The sequence below is a fragment of the Pelophylax lessonae genome (genome assembly GCF_965119305.1).
Source record: "Pelophylax lessonae genome assembly, chromosome: 2".
Taxonomy (NCBI): domain Eukaryota; kingdom Metazoa; phylum Chordata; class Amphibia; order Anura; family Ranidae; genus Pelophylax; species Pelophylax lessonae.
Genome location: NC_138769.1, coordinates 612,035,576 through 612,052,011, shown reverse-complemented (window position 1 = coordinate 612,052,011; position 16,436 = coordinate 612,035,576). Strand labels below are relative to the sequence as shown.

At 44.8% G+C, this 16,436-nt stretch overlaps 1 protein-coding gene across 2 annotated transcripts in view; it reads right to left on the bottom strand.

Annotated features, from left to right (window-relative positions):
* Nucleotides 1–16,436, bottom strand: part of ATM (ATM serine/threonine kinase) — a 276,722-nt gene that overhangs the window by 113,402 nt on the left and 146,884 nt on the right. For both annotated transcript variants that reach the window (XM_082248434.1, XM_082248435.1), the window contains exons 38-39: nt 13,485–13,640; nt 6,584–6,692 (exon numbers count right to left, since the gene is read on the bottom strand). In XM_082248434.1, the coding sequence (XP_082104560.1) occupies nt 6,584–6,692; nt 13,485–13,640 (265 nt within the window). The remainder of the gene's footprint in view (nt 1–6,583; nt 6,693–13,484; nt 13,641–16,436) is intronic.

Here is a 16,436-nt window from a genome sequence, read left to right as displayed (position 1 = left end):
CAGAGGTCTAAACAAAGTGGCACCTCCATTAAAGTCAGCTGTACCGGATATGATCTCAATCATTGAGAAAATTGCTAAAGAGGCAGGAGAATATCATGCTGTGATAGACCTGGCTAATGCTTTCTTTTCGATTCCAATAGACCCAGAGTGTCAGAACCAGTTTTCCTTTGTGTGGAATGGCCGCCAGTACATTTTCACTGTCCTTCCTCAAAGATACCTTCATTCTCCAACGATTTGTCATGGACTGATTGCCCGAGATTTAAGCACCCTAAATCTGAAAGTCACTGTGTTTCACTACATTGATGACATCATGATCTCTGGAACAAAGGAAGATGTAACTGAAGCACTGCACCTGCTGATACAGCACATGGAGAACAGAGGGTGGGCTATCAACAGAGACAAAGTCCAAGGACCTGCCACAGAGGTGAAATTCCTGGGAATGATGTGGACTGGGCCACAGAGGAAAATTCCAGAGACAGTTGTGCAAACTATCCAGGCATTGTTGCCACCTACTACCAAAAAGGAGGCGCAGAAGTTCATTGGAGTTGTGGGATTCTGGAGATCATTCATCCCACATCTTGGACTGATTCTGAGGCCTATATACAATGTCACAAGAAAAAGGACTAAGTTCACATGGGGTTCAGAGCAGCGGACCGCATTCCTGGCTGCTAAAGAAGCCATTTTGCAGCATCAAGGATTGGGACCTGTGAGACAAGGAGTACCATTTCAGCTGGATGTAGTTGAGCAGGATGGTACAATATCTTGGAGTCTGTGGCAGCCAAATGAAAAGAAGGGACTGAGAGCAATACCCATTGGATTTTGGTCCAAACAACTTACAGGGGCACAGAAGAGATACACGCCCCTAGAGAAGTACCTGTTTGGGGCCTACACAGCACTTCAACACGTAGAGACCATTACAGGAAAGGACACAGTCACCATCCATACTGCATTGCCAATAGCAGGATGGGTGAGAGATGACTGACCACTAGGGCAGCTGTAGCCCAGAACCAAACACTAATGAAATTGAAATGGTACCTTCAAGAAAGAGGGGGTATTGCAGCTGGGGATGTCAGAGACATTTCAAAACAGTTGGCTGGGCTTGTCACTTTTACCAGCACCCATACAGAAGAAGAAATTCCTGTGCTGCAGTCATCCCCCATTCACGAGGCTCCACCCTTTGAGTCTCTGTCAGTTAAGATGAAGGAGTCAGCATGGTTCACTGATGGTTCAGCCATAGTCACCTCGTCTGGTCGTAAATGGACAGCAGCAGCCTACAACCCGAGTACAGACACAGTCCTGAAGGAGACCGGAATTGGAGGGTCCAGTCAGTATGCAGAGTTGAAAGCTGTAGTGATGACTCTTCAGGAGGATCCTTCTTCCCATTTCACTATCTACACTGACAGCTGGGCGGTCTTTAAAAGACTGACAACTTGGATGCCCACGTGGAAGTCCAATGAATGGTTGATTCATGGAAAGGTGGTGTGGGGAGGCAAGGAAGTCTGGGACTTCATCTGGAAGGAAGCTCACTCCCGCACCATAAAAGTGGGGCATGTTGATGCACATGTGCCCCTGGTCCCAGACTTTGAGAACTATAACAGAGTGGCAGACGAAATTGCCAAGGTGAATGCAGTTGTGCCAATTAATCCTGTCTTGATGAACTTGGCCAACTGGGCCCACAAGCAATCTGGACATTTGGGGCAGAAAGCCACATATGAATGGGCACAGCAAAGAGGATTGCCCATATCAATGGACATGATAAGGACTGTAATAGGCAACTGTACAGTGTGTGGAGAAGTGCGACAATGGCCATTGCAAAAGTACTCCACCGGGTCGATTAAGAGGGGAGAGAGGCCTGCAGAGATTTGGCAGATTGACTTCATCGGTCCCCTGCCCCGGGGAAACAATGGACTGAGGTATTGTTGCACTGCAGTGGACACCTATTCAGGACTTTTGTTTGTTCATCCGTGCAAACGTGCAGATCAAGCCTCAACACTTCAACTGCTACAGAAAATTGTTGTTGCGTACGGCTGTCCCAAACAAGTCCAAAGTGATAATGGCTCACACTTCACCGGATCAACAGTACAGCAATGGGCCAAAGATTCTGGAGTGTACTGGTTGTGCCACATCCCATACCATCCACAGGCAGCAGGTTTGATTGAAAGATACAATGGGCTATTGAAGGACCAGATACGCAAACTTACACCCACATGTACACTAAGGGGGTGGGATCGGGTCCTCACACAGGCAGTCATGTTGCTAAATTCTAGGCCACTAGCCAAAAGCACACCATATGAAAGGATGGTTGGGGCTGGGATGCAGATTCCACAGCTAGAGTGCAGAGTTCAGTATTTACACAAGGTTCCTGAAAGAACAGGGTTTAACAGGTACCAAGTTACTGCTTCCCATGACATAGAAACCAAGAGTGACGCATCTGAAGCTGAAGCCTATCTAGGAATGAGAGGGAATCTGGCAGGAAGGTTTGAAGTTATATTTGCATTGGCAGATGAGCTTCAGGACAGTGGCTGGGACTCTGATTGGTTAGTGGATACTTCCCAGCAAGAGTGGAAACTGAGGCTCTATAATATCAAACCTTCCAAAATAAACAGCAGTGATCTTCTGGGAAATATCAGTATATTTCCTCTCCTCCCTATTGATATTCTTTGGGAGGGTCAGAAGTGGATACAGGCAGGTGGAAAAGTGTTGGTCAGAGATCCAGGCAAGAAGTCAGTTAGAGGAGAGATTGTAGCTGAAGGGCTGGGATCTACTGTATATGTATTATTAGAAGGAACAGATAATCCGCTTTGTTTTCCACTCCACAGGCTGTCTCCGATTTGATCCATAGGAAGACCAGAGAAAGTGGTTACATGATGGACAGAATGATGGAAGACCGCAAGAGCTATGGAGAGCAAGGCCTTTTGATGTATTACAAGCCTGGACTTGTTTTCTAAAGAACGTTAGATTGGACTTTTCTAATGAACTTTTAGCCAAAGACTGAAATACCTTCATAGTTATAGGTGGGGTTGTATTTTAGTTAGTTCCCCCATTGTGTTTTATTTAAGATAAACCAGGGGGTGGGAGAATTATTAGATGTCTTTATGTAAAGTTGGAGGCATTATGTCATTTGTGAGCCAAGGGGTGGAGTGTTGTGGAAATTGCATATTTAACAGTGGCTCACTAAAGTTACCATTCTTTTGTAAAGACTTGGAAGGAAGTTTGGCCAAGCCTAACCCCCCCCCTTCAAAGTCACTGTCCAAACAATGGATAAAAAGCCCTTTTGTCCTCAGGACAAATGGTGTTGGTTTGGAGGGATGATATATTCCTTAATCACAAGTCTAAATGACTGCTCAAAGCTGCAAGAAGTGAGTCTCAAACGAAACATCCATGAAGCGATGACTGCTGACTTTTCTCTGTGCCATATGCGAAAGCAAACGGGACTCCATGGCTGCAATCTTCTTTTTAGTTAAGTATATTTGCTTTATCTTTATCTGTATCTGCTAGTCTTGTATTATATTATGCTCCTAAATATTGTAATAGTTTTGTATGTACAGATTGTTTTTTTTTATAGTAAAAGCACATTTATACACCACAAAGGTCTAAGTTTCCTTGGTTGTACCGCAAAGTAACCCTTGCTAGAAACGCAAGCAAAACAGGGCATTTTATGGATATAAAGTTGAACTCCGGTTAAAGAGCTTAATACAGTGGAAACAAAGCTTTAAAGGACTCCCACATCCTAAAATTGATGTATTCATACATAGATATCATCTATTTGTCACTAGAGGATACACATGCAACTACGTTCAGTGTCCCTGTTGAGTCTACTAAAGCGGAGTGGTTGCAGGTGGGATCCTGTAGGAAGTGGCTTCCTACGGGGTACCACCGAGAAGAGGAGGAGCCCGGAACTCTGGTGGGTATCTGAGGAGAGGAGGTTTGGTCAGCCATTGCACAGAGCAAGGAAGTATGTCTTGTTTGTTGTTTTTAAAAAAAAAAATATTTTACAATCACTTTAATTTCAGAATATAGTGTGACACTGCATTCAAAATCACAATGTCGCAATACAATCTTATACAGACTATGTAGGAGTGAGATTGGCAATGAAACATTCAGTTTATAAAATATTTTGGGCTGGAAGAATTATTTAACCCCTTCCTACACAAAATCTGTAGTTTAACAGACCCAGGCATGAAGGCATGTGTATGCATTACTCTCAATTTTAGTTTAATTTAATTGGATTTACATTAAAAAAAAGGTATGTTATACACTGCTCAAAAACATTTAAGGAACACTTTGAAAACACATCAGATCTCAATAGGGAAAAATCTCATGCTGGATATCTATACTGATATGGACTGGGTAATGTGTTAGGAACTTAGGAACAATCAAACATAGAAAAAAGGTGACCGCACTCCGAAAGTTGAAATCAAAAAGGAATAATTTTATTCTTCATCACAGGCATCAAAAATAAGACTGATAAGACATGGGACAGGTGAAAGGTTGACGTGTTTCACGACACAAAGGGTCGCTTACTCATAACTGTGGTTATGAGTAAGCGACCCTTTGTGTCGTGAAACGCGTCAAACTTTCACCTGTCCCATGTCTTACCAGTCTTATTTTTGATGTCTGTGATGAAGAATAAAATTACTCCTTTTTGATTTCAACTTTCGGAGTGCAGTCACCTTTTTTGTATGTTTGATTATTCATCTGGATGCCGGATCCGACCTGCACCTGAATCATACTCTACCTAGAGAGGTCCACCTTTGTTTGGATTCTTGCAAATGTGTTAGGAACAAAAGGATGAAACATTGTTTGATGGAAATTAAAATTATCAACCTACAGAGAGCTGAATTCAAACACTGAAAACCCTGAAAATCAAAGTGAAAAAATGAAAAGAAAATGCAGCAGGCTAGTCCATTTCATTGCAGCAACTCAAAATGGTACTCAGTAGTTTGTATGGCCCCCAAGTGCTTGTATGCATGCCTGACAACGTCGGGACATGCTCCTAATGAGACGACAGATGGTGTCCTGGGGTATTTCTTCCTAGATCTGAACCAGGGCATCACTGAGCTCCTGAACAGACTGAGTTGAAACCTGGTGGTGTTGAATGGACTGAAACATAATGTCCCAGAGGTGTTCAATCGGATTTGGGTCAGGCGAGAGTGGGGGGCCATTCAACGGTATCAATTACTTCATCCTCTGGGAACTGGTTGCATACTCTCGCCACATGAGGCCAGGTATTGTCGTGCACCAGGAGAAACTCCGGGCCCACTGCACCAGCATAGGATCCGACAATGGGTCCAAGTATTTCATCCCGATACCTAATGGCAGTCAGGGTTCTTATGTCTAGCCTGTAGAGGTCTGTGTGTCCCTCCATGGATATGCCTCCCCAGACCATCACTGACCCACCACCAAACTGTTTAGGCTGAATGATGTTACAGGCAGCATAATGTTCTCCACAACTTCTCCAGACCCTTTCACATCTGTCACATGTGCTCAGGGTGAACCTGCTCTCATCTGTTAAAAGCACAGGGTGCCAGTGACAGACCTGCCAATTCTGATGTTCAATGGCAAATGCTAAACGAGCTCCACGGTGCCCGGCAGTGAGCACAGGGCCCAATAGAGGACATTGGGCCCTCAGGCCACCTTCTCATGAAGTCTGTTTCTGATTGTTTGGTCAGAGACATTTACACCAGTGGCCTGCTGGAGGTCATTTTGTAGGGCTCTGGCAGTGCTCATCCTGTTCCACAAAGGAGCAGATATCGTTCCTGCTGATGAATTAAGGACCTTCTAGGGCCCTGTCCAGCTGTCCTAAAGTAACTGCCTGTCTCCTGGAATCTCCTCCATGCTCTTGAGACTGTGCTGGGAGACACAGCAATCCTTCTGGCAATGGTATGTATTGATGTGCCATCCTGGAGGAGTTGGACTGCCTGTGCAACCTCTATAGGGTCCAGGTATCGCCTCATTCTACCAGTAGTGACACTGACCCCAGCCAAATGCAAAACTAGTGAAAAACAGTCAGAAAAGATAAATAGGGGGGAAAAACGTCAGGGGTCTCCACCTTTAAAACCATTCCTGTTTTGGAGGTTGTCTTAATGTTACCCATCTAGTGGACCTGTTAATTAACACCAAAGCAGCTGAATCTGATTACCAACTCCCTCTGCTACTTAACTGACCAGATCAATATCCCAGGAGTTGATGCTATACTCTGAATATAAAGTGTTCCTTTCATTTGTTTGAGCAGTGTATGAACAATCATGCCCCTGCCAATTGCAAAAAAAATGACATGCTTAGAGGAGTAGTAAGAAGAATGAGCAAGATAAGCTCCTCAATTTGCTGCTTCTCCTTTCACTGTCCAATCACAGGCTGGGGAGGGGGCAACAGCTTTGTTACTCAACTGTAGCAGAAAAAATATACTGATTTATAGTCATATTAACTAATACATTGCTGCTTATTTGGTTTGGCCATTTAGGTTATAATGATGTCTGGTCAAGAAAGTTCGGCAACTTGCTTTTAATAGCAAATTTGTACCAAAATAGTTTTCAAAAGCATAAGTAATACACAATTATCTACTTTTCTATTTATTACGTACCTGCAAACCTATCCCAGTCTCCTCTCTGCTTCTCTCACTCATGCTGGCAATGGTCAGAGTCTGACTCTCTTCTTCAAACCTCAGAGACTTGCGAGCATTGGAAGTGCCCCTGACAGTAAAAAACACCCCAAGATATCAGATTAGAAAATTCAGACAGTTTGCTTATATAACAGCATCATTAATACATTTGTTTCAGGGCCCATAAAGAATGAATATGGTCCAGAAATGTTTAGATAGCATAAACGTGAATAAAGCACCTGGACCAGATGGCATACACCCACAAATCCTTAAAGAATTGAGCTCTGTCATTTCAAAGCCATTGTTTCTAATTTTTAGGGACTCATTAATGACTAGCATAGTACTACTGAATTGGCATAAGGCCAATGTGGTGCCTATATTTAAAAAGGGACCAAAGTGTTTACCAAGTAACTACTGACCTGTTAAACTTCTACAGTTAGGAAGATACTGGAGAGTTCAATAAAAGACCACATAGATGAGTTCTTACCGTAAAATCCTTTTCTCTGATGCTCATTGACGGAAACAGCTCCAGAATCTTCTTGACCATTGGGACGTCCAAAAGCAGGGGGTGGGAAAAAACACAGCAGAAAAAAATTCCCTAAGGCTAAGCCTAGCACACCAGGTAAGATGGAGCTCAACCAGGAACAACTGGAGCTCACCTGAAAATAATACACCCTCAAAGAGGACCAGGTCCTCTTAAACAGGGGCCTGCAAAACCTTGTGGCCAAAAGCAGCATCCCCAGATGCCAAAACATCGTCTTTTAAAATTTTTGCAGAAGTGTGCACAGATGACCTGGTGGCCGCTGTGCAATCCTGCATCACTGACGCCTGATGATGGGAGGCCCAAAAGGCACAAAGCGCCCGAGTAGAAATGCGTCTTAACAGGGAAAGGAGAAACCTGACCCTTAATTGAACAGGCTTGCACCATCATCTGTCTGATTCATCTGGAAATGGTCGTGGCAGATGCGGTCAATCATTTTCAGGGAAAGTGAAGGACAAGGCAACGCTGCCAGCTCTAACACCCTGTGTGCAGAAGTAATAGCTACCTTCTTGGATAATGTAAGCAGAGGAATCCCATGAATATTTTCAAAACGCGGTTTCTGGAAAACTAACAGCCCCAAAGTGAGGTCCCAAGGCGACCGCACTGGAGGAGCCAAGTGGTGAACCACCGGAATAAAGGTGCGAAACAAAGAATGGGTGGCCAAGGGACGTTAAAAGAAAACCGCCCTTGATGATACCCAAGGCCAGACACTGCTCAACACCTCGGTGGAGGAAAGCCAAACTCCGAGCCACCGAAAGGGAGTGGCGATGAACCCCAAGAGATTCACACCACAAAATGTACGCTTTCCAAACACAATGGTAAATCTTCCTAGAGATAGATTTGCTAGCTTTTAGCAGCGTGGGAATCACTGATTCAAACAATCCCCTGTCCTTCAGCACCTGACTTTTGACAGCCAGGCATTTAAAGCTGGTGACTGTGAAGCAAGATGGAAGATTTGCCCTAGGGCCAATAGATCTCTGAGGGGAAGTCTCCAAGGAGCATCCGCGACCAACCGTTTTAGATCTGCGTACCAAGACCGGCGAGGCCAGTCCGGAGCCACTAGGATGGCCGGAATCCCTTCTGCCTCGATCCTTCACAGGAGTCTTGGCAGAACTTTTTAGAGAGGGAAAGGCATATCTCAGACAATACTGGCCCCAAGGAGCCACCAGTGCGTCTGTGGCATTGGCCAGAGGATCCCGAGACACAAACCTCTACACTTTCCTGTTGAGATGAGAGGCCAACAGGTCCACCTCAGGAGCTCCCCACCAGAGGCACAACTGATGAAACACCTCTGGATGAAGTGACCATTCTCCCTAGTCCAATGCCTGACGACTGAGATAATCCGCTTGCAAAGTTTCCACCCCTGGAATATGCACAGCAGAGTGGGCTAGAAAGAAGCATTCTGCCCACCTTAGAATGTCGGCTACTTCCCGAGCCGCCAGGACACTTCATATGCCTCCTTGGTAATTGACATAAGCCACGGCCGTGACCTTGTCTGATAGAAACCTTACCGGACACCCCTGAACGAGCCAGACAAAGTCTGATGCCGAGAACACCACCCCACCCTAATAGGTTGGCCTTCGTGGTGACCACCCTCCAGTGCAGGGGAAGGAAAGACTTTTCCCTGTCGAAGCGCCAGAAAGAGAAGCCACCAAATCAGGGACCCTCTCGTACACCGGTTCAACAGGGCCAGATTGTCTAGAGACTGTTGATTCTTGTCCCAGCAGGCAGAAGTCTCGTGTGGAACTTTGCAAAGGGAACTGCCTCAAAAGGTAGACACAATCAGACCAAGCACCCGCATGCAAGTCCTGAGAGATGAGCTGACTGCTGGACAACAGGAGCTGAATGGCATCCTGTAGCTTTGGGAGCTAGTCCCATGGGAGAACCACCTTTGCTAAGGCCAAGTCCAGAAGCAGACCCAGATAATCCAACTTGGTGGATGGAACTGGAGCAGATTCCTGGAAATTCAATTCCCAACAGAACTCCTGCAGAGTCCACACAGTAACCTTCAGGTTGTCGGTCAGAGCGGAGACTGCTCGCAGAAGATGATCGCCCAGGTACTGCAGTACAGCAACCCCCCGTTGGTGCAACAATGCCAACACCAGGGCCAACACTTTATTAAGACCCGAGAAGCTGAGGCGAGACCAAAGGGTAATGCCACAAATTGATAATGCTCCTCGCCCACGGCAAAGCGGAGGATGACCGATATACAGTATATCGAAGGTAAGCGTCCTTGATATTGATAGAGGCCAGAAGATCCCCTTGATGTAGGGATGCCACAACTGTACGAATGTACTCCATTTGGAATATCTGTACCCGCACAAAGCAGTTCAGAGCTTTGAGGTCCAGGATTGGACATACCTTGTCTTCCTTCCTGGGAACTGTAAACAGGTTTGATTAAAAACTTTCCGATTCTGGAACCAGAACAATCACTCCTTGTAGTAGCAAGATTTGCACCGCCCTGAAGAGCCCTCGCATGCGGTCTGGGGAGAAACACAGGTTGGCAGGAAAGAAGCTCTCGAGGATAAGCCCAAAATTTAATCTTGTAGCCGGACCGAATCAACTCGTGGACCCACTTGTCTTGAATCAGGGAGGTCCACAGGTCCGGAAGGACCTGCTCTCGGCCAGACCAGGTCCTATCGGAACCTCCGGAGGAGGTCCTTATAGACTTGGATCCCTTGTCTTGAAATCCTGCTTAATGATATCATCCAGGAAGGATTGTAACAGGCGATTCCCCACAAAGGGAAGATGAGATAAGGCCTTCTTGGAAGTCTGGTCCGCAGACCAGCATTTTAGCCATATCCTGCACCGAAGGACCACTGCTGTCACGGACAGTCTAGAAACGAAGGGAGCCGCATCCAGAGAGCCATCACAGACACACTGCAACCCCTAGACCAACTGGTCCGCCAGCTCCGCAGAGGCAGGGAGAAGCGGTTCCTCCTCCAGATCCTGGTGCAAAATTTTGGCCCACTCCGACAGAGTCCCAAACAGGCCACAGTAAACGTGTGGCAGACCAAAGTCTCGGCTCTAAATTTTTGTCCGGATTCGGCCACGTGAGGCGCGTATCTGTGGATGGTAAAACAACAATTGCTGCAGGGAGCCCCGAGTACATCTCTGCCCTAGACACCAACCCCCAGGATGGAGGGAACCCTGCTTAACACCCCTTTGCACACCAGAAAAACCCGGTCAGCAGCAACTCCAACCAGCCCCCCTTAAGAGCATGTGGCAACAGCCAGCTCATAACTGCACCCGGGGCTGGGGGGAAGGGAGGGGAACCCGGGGGTCAGACCGTCCCAGGGAGAAGCCCACGTCCACCTCAAAAGACCACCAGGGGAGAGGAGAAACGACTTAGCACACCATAGAACAGGGTGGGCACCACCTGGACAGACCACCGCTCCATCACAATGGGGGTGCTGTCGGCCAGGAGGCACGCTGCGACTCAGGCCGGGACCAGGTCGTATGCGCCCTCGCGAGACGTTTAACTCGCAAGCCAGCCCCTGTCTAGTAGAGTTATGTCGCGGCCAACCTAGCGCGGAGCTGAGGCCTGCCCGCGCTTGCTGGTTGGACAAGGAAAACCTTAAGGATCTAGAATATCCAGTCCGTTGCCCAGTCCAGCAGTTGATTGTAGTTCTTACAGAAACAGAAAAACAATAAAAAAAAAAAAAAACAATTCCATTTAAAAAAGGAAAAAATGCTAGGAACTAGGCAGACTAGGCAGAAAAAAGCTGAGAATGGAAGTATATCTCCTGGGACTGCCCCATAGGGGTGGTAAAGCTTTTTCTGCCTAGTATCCAACTCCTGTAGGGGGCAGCATAACCCAAAGGTCAAGAATATTCTGGAGCTGTCTCTGTCAATGAACGAAAGAGAAAAATATTTTAAGTAACAGACAGCATGGATTAATGAAAGACAGAAGTTGTCAGACAAATCTGATTTCTTTTTATGAGGAGATAAGTAAAATCTTGGACAGAGGGGTGACTGTGGGCGTAGTATACTTGGATTTTGCAAAAGCGTTGGACACAGTTTAACACATGGCCAATGTGCAAGGTGAAGTCTACAGGCTTGGAAAAATCAGTTTCTAAATGGATAGAAAACCATATTCGGAGAGTAGTGGTTAATGATTCTTACTCTGAATAGTCTAAGGTCATCAGTAGCAGTGGTGGCTGGTGCTCCATGGGCCGGGGGGAGGGGGGGGTTTGGTCGTCAGGCGGACCACACCATACCTCCCCCCCACCCGGACCACACCAGCTCACACACACACCCCCCTCCCCCATCGCCGGCTCACTTACATTAAAGCGCTAAAGATGCACTGGAACACTCCTGCCTGGCCCCGTTAGAAGCCTCCCATCAGCTTAATCTCCAGCGGTGGCAGCGGCTTCCCCTGCCAGCGACAGCGGGCGGCGGCTTCCCCTGCCAGCGACAGCGGGCGGCGGCTTCCCCTGGCAGCGACAGCGGGAGGCGGCTTCCCTGGCGTCTCCTCCCTCCTCTTTGGCCAATAGCATGGCCTTTCCTTTTGGCCAATCGGGAAACGGGTCTCATGACCAGCTTCCTGATTGGCCTGGAGGAGGATCCATGTGACATCACTATTGTGCTCTGCGCCCCGAGCCCACCCTTTTTTTTTTTTTTTTTAGCCTGTGAGAGCTTCTGGCTCTAATCACATGGTTAAAAAAAAAAAAAATCCCCATTGAACTCCATGCATCTGGCGCCCCGAATGTAGATTAGGGGGCCAGACGCATGGAAGGGTGGGGCGGCGCCCCTGCGCACCATATACACCAGCTGCCACTGATCAGTAGTGTACCCCAAGGTTAAGTGTTGGGACCCCTATTTTTTTTAATACATTTATAAATGATATAAGGTCTGGGATTAAAAGTACCATTTCAGTTTTTGCAGATGATACCAAGCTATGCAGTGGAATAACATCCTTACAGGATGTCTCCAACTTACAACCCGACCTCAATGCACTGTTTCGTTTGGCAACTATGTGGCAGATGAGGTTTAATGATGATAAATGTAAAGTTATGCACTTGGGGGCTAAGAATACGCATGCATCATACATACTAGGGGAAGACAACTTGGGGATACAAATGTTGAAGAAGGATCTGGATGTTCCAGTAGATCATAAGCTTAACTGCTTCAGGACCACTCCATAGCAGTTATACTGCTACAGGGTGGCAGCTGTGTGCAGGATCACTTATATATACGTGATCTGGCTCTTCCGGGTAGGGCACATGCATGTGTGTGATCACAGTGGGAGCCCAGCAGCGGGTACCAGATGTTTGCCGGCACTCGCTGATGATTCAGCAGAGAGGCAGAATGGCGGTCTGCCTATGTAAACAAGGCAGACTGCCATTCTGTCAGTAGGGAAGGCATGGGTCCTGCGTTCCTGCAAAGCAGGGACATGGATCCATGCCTTTGCCTAGTAAAAGCACCTCCCATAGTCTAGAGAAACACAGGGCTAGGCACACAGTTTCCAAAGCGATCAAAATCTTTCTTATGTTAAGAGTGCTATACTGTAAATGCCACAGAGAGATATCAGTTTTCCCCTGTACAAATCATTAGTAACACTTCATCTAGAATATGCAGTTTAGTTTAGGGCACCAGTTCACAAAAAGAATATCGGGAAACTGGAGAAAGTGCAGAGAAGGGCAACCAAACTGATAAGAGGCATGGAGGAGCTCAGCTATAAAGATAGATTAGAGGAACTGATTTAATTCTCTCTTGAGAAGAGATTAAGAGTGGGAGAAGATCAACACGTATAAATACATAAGTGGTCCATTTAGTGAACTTGGTGTTGAGGTATTCACTTCAAAGTCATGACGTTAACTCATTCACACACACACCATAGGTTAAACTGGATGGACTGTTGTATTTTTTTCAACCTTACCAACTATGTCATCACAGAGGAAAAGTGGGCACTCTTTATGTCGAGGAAAATAAATTTAATCTCCAAATATGGAAAGGCTTCTTCACAGTAAGAGCTGTGAAAATGTGGAATAGACTCCCTCAAGAGATGGTTATAGTCAGTTTAGTAGATTGCTTTTAAAAATTCCTAGATTCTTTCCTAAATGTACATATTTCAACTGGATACTAATATTTATAGGTACAGTTCTTCCAGGGAATATATCGAATTACCTCTTGGGGGGATCAGAAAGGAATTTATTATCCTGCTGGAGCAAATTGGATCATGCTTTGCAGGTTTTTTTTTCCTTCCACTGGATCAACTGTGGGTATTGGACTGTGTAGAAAGAATTGTGAAAAAAAAAAAATGTCCCCCTTTTATTGGTTGAACTAGATGGACTTGTGTCTTTTTTCAACCAAACTATGTAACTATATAAAAGCACTCACCTTCTTTGCTCACCATCCAGCTTGATCTTGTTGGTGTAGATTTCAGCATACAGCAAAGCTGTGAAGTGGGCAGAGCAGGACTGTACTGCCATAGCCACCTCAAGGTAATTAAGATCCAACCAGAAATTGTCATCAAAAGCTGTTCCCTCGCCTTGTCTGCAGTAAGAGAAGAAAAACTCTCACTGATAACAAAAACATTTCATCAGACAAGCAGGCCTCCCAATAACACAGAACAAATGATAATATAAAACATACCAAATAGATTTGATTTTACTGGTGGTAGATTAGTAAGAGATTCATTCCGTTTATATTTTGTGCTATGCTTTGTCCTAATAAGTTGCTAAAGGTTTTTTAAATAATAAACATGTTTAACTTACCTGCTCTGTGCATTAGTATTGCACAGAGCAACTCCAAACCTCCTCTTTTGGGGTCCTCTGCCAGCGATCTTGGCTCATCCCCTTCTCTGTGTGCCCCCATATGAGGGCACATATGCATGCTCACTACTGAGCTGTGTGTGTCTATGGAGCTGTGCTTTATAGACACACAGCGTGGCTTGGCCCTGTTCCCGGCTTACTCCTCAGAGCATCAGGAGTCCCTGTGTGAAGAGGAAAAGTGGAGAGAAGAGATCCAGCGCTGGGTCAGGTAAGTATTTAGGGAGAACATTATTTTTGCCCTAATACAGGGAATTTTTGCTCACTTCCTGTGTTGGCTATCTCCACGTTGGGAAACAGATGGGAAAATTAAACCTTACAGGGTTTATAACCCTCCCTTACTCAATCTACAATTAGAATAAAAGTTTTGCCTTAAGTTTTACTTTAACTGTAATTTCACCTACTGATCGATTACTCAGCAAATGAATAATTTTTTTTCCCATCATGTCTGATATTAAAAGGGTTAAGGGTTACAGTGAACCTACCACCCTATTGCGCTTGTACCAACTGATTGTGATCACTATACATTGCCGTTTTTCATCCTCTACACTGTAAGTTTTCTACCTTTAATAAATATAATTATCCATGAGTTATTACACCATGTGGAGGCTTTCTTTCGTTCTCTGAGGACCTAAATTCTGGGGAAAGGACGTATATCTGAGTGAATTTGGCTTACCAGAGGAGAAGCTTACTGGTGATGGTCGTTTCCTAGGAGACCTTTAACCTACTGCTTGTATGACTCTGTGCCAAAAGCATAAAGAGTTCACATGTTCCGTTAAGCGCTCCTGAGCCTTTTGTGGTGGCAGTTACACAGGTGGAGATTTACCTGTTCTTTCCCTTTGAGATACACTTGGTGTATTTGGTGGACTTCACTAGGAGATCAACACTTTAACCTTTTGGACACTCTTTCTTCACTAAGTGGACTTTATTATTGCACTTCAATATAAGTTATTAATTTGTTTTGGTGGAAATACCACATATACACTGCCATTGTGTGAGCTGTACCAAGTTGTGGAGGTGGTCAATACTCATTGAGAGGTATAGTGACCCCCACCTTGGATAGAATATTGATATTCAGCTCCTTGACAATTTCTCACTTTATTATTTCCTATTTTGCACAGTTTGCACTAAGCCCCTATTTATTTGTTTACCAACTCCTCATCTTTAAAGGCATTGTTCACACCTGAGCGTATTTCAGCTCGTAAAACGCTCATCTCTGAAGTCTCAAAACGCCCAACAAGCAAAATCCCATTCATTTCAATGGCCCCTGTTCACATCTGAGCGCTTTGTCGCCTGAAGCAAAATGCCTGAAGCTCAAAAAAGTACATACGCTTCTTTTTTGGCAGATTATAAGCGTTTTTGTTAGATTTCAATGCATGACTTCAAACACCTGCAAAAAACGCCTGAAAAAAAGCCCCAAAAAAACGCCTGAAAAATGATACGCTCAGGTGTGAATGGAACCTTAATGTAGATAGAGTGTTTTTTGACCCAGGAATAGTTTAAGCTTTTATGTGATGATATATATCATATTGGTTTGAGGTTTACTTTATGCACTCATCACTTTAAATGTTTACACTTTAATAACTGCTATACAAGTGGGAGAAATCTGACTTTATCATTTCTGAGCGCGGCAAATATAAGGAGTATATAAGTTAGTAACAATATTGTTGTATTGGAGTGCCTGCAGCCTCTCTTTTTTTTCTTCCTTAGTAAGCGCAGTAATCCATGCTAAATCTATTACCTATATTAAAAGGTTGAACAATAATAGTTTGGGGTCAATTTAAAAAAAAATGTGTTTATTTTATTTATTATTTTAAAGATATACATATATATGTTACCCTTGTTGCTCACAATCTTAAAGTGGCTGTAACCCTAAAAAAAATAAAATAAAAAAAAAAATAAAAAAAAGAGATCCTGTTTTCTTATGCTGTCTTATCTGCCGCAAATGCAGCAAAACATTACAGTATGACATTGCAATCCAAAATCTAGGACATCTGTTAAAAGAAATGTATAAAACAATAGTCAAGAGATTTATATGTATCGAAAAAAATACGATTTTTGTAAGATCTTACTTTAAAATCTTTTTCTCTGATGTCCGTCGACAGATGCAGCCTCATCTCCATTAGCGGAGTGGGTTTATGCTCCTCCCATCAGGAGTAGTCTAGGCATAAAAAATTTGAATAAACACGCCCAGGGGGCTGTCCCTCTCGGCATAAACCCCCCACTGCATGACTCAGCACATCAGTTTAGTTTAAAGTAGTGAGAACAAATAACCAACCCCAAAAAGAGGGGCGGGTGTTGCGTCTGTCGATGGACATCAGAGAAAAAGATTTTATGGTAAGATCTTACAAAAACCTTATTTTCTCTATCGTCCGTCGACAGACGCAGCCTCATCTCCATTAGCTGAGTGGGATGTCTCAAAGCAGTAAAGGCATGAGGGATGGGAAAACGCTAACAGACAGTAACGACAACTCCAAAAGGCTAAACGTAGCATAACCGGGCAACATGGAGCTCATCCAAA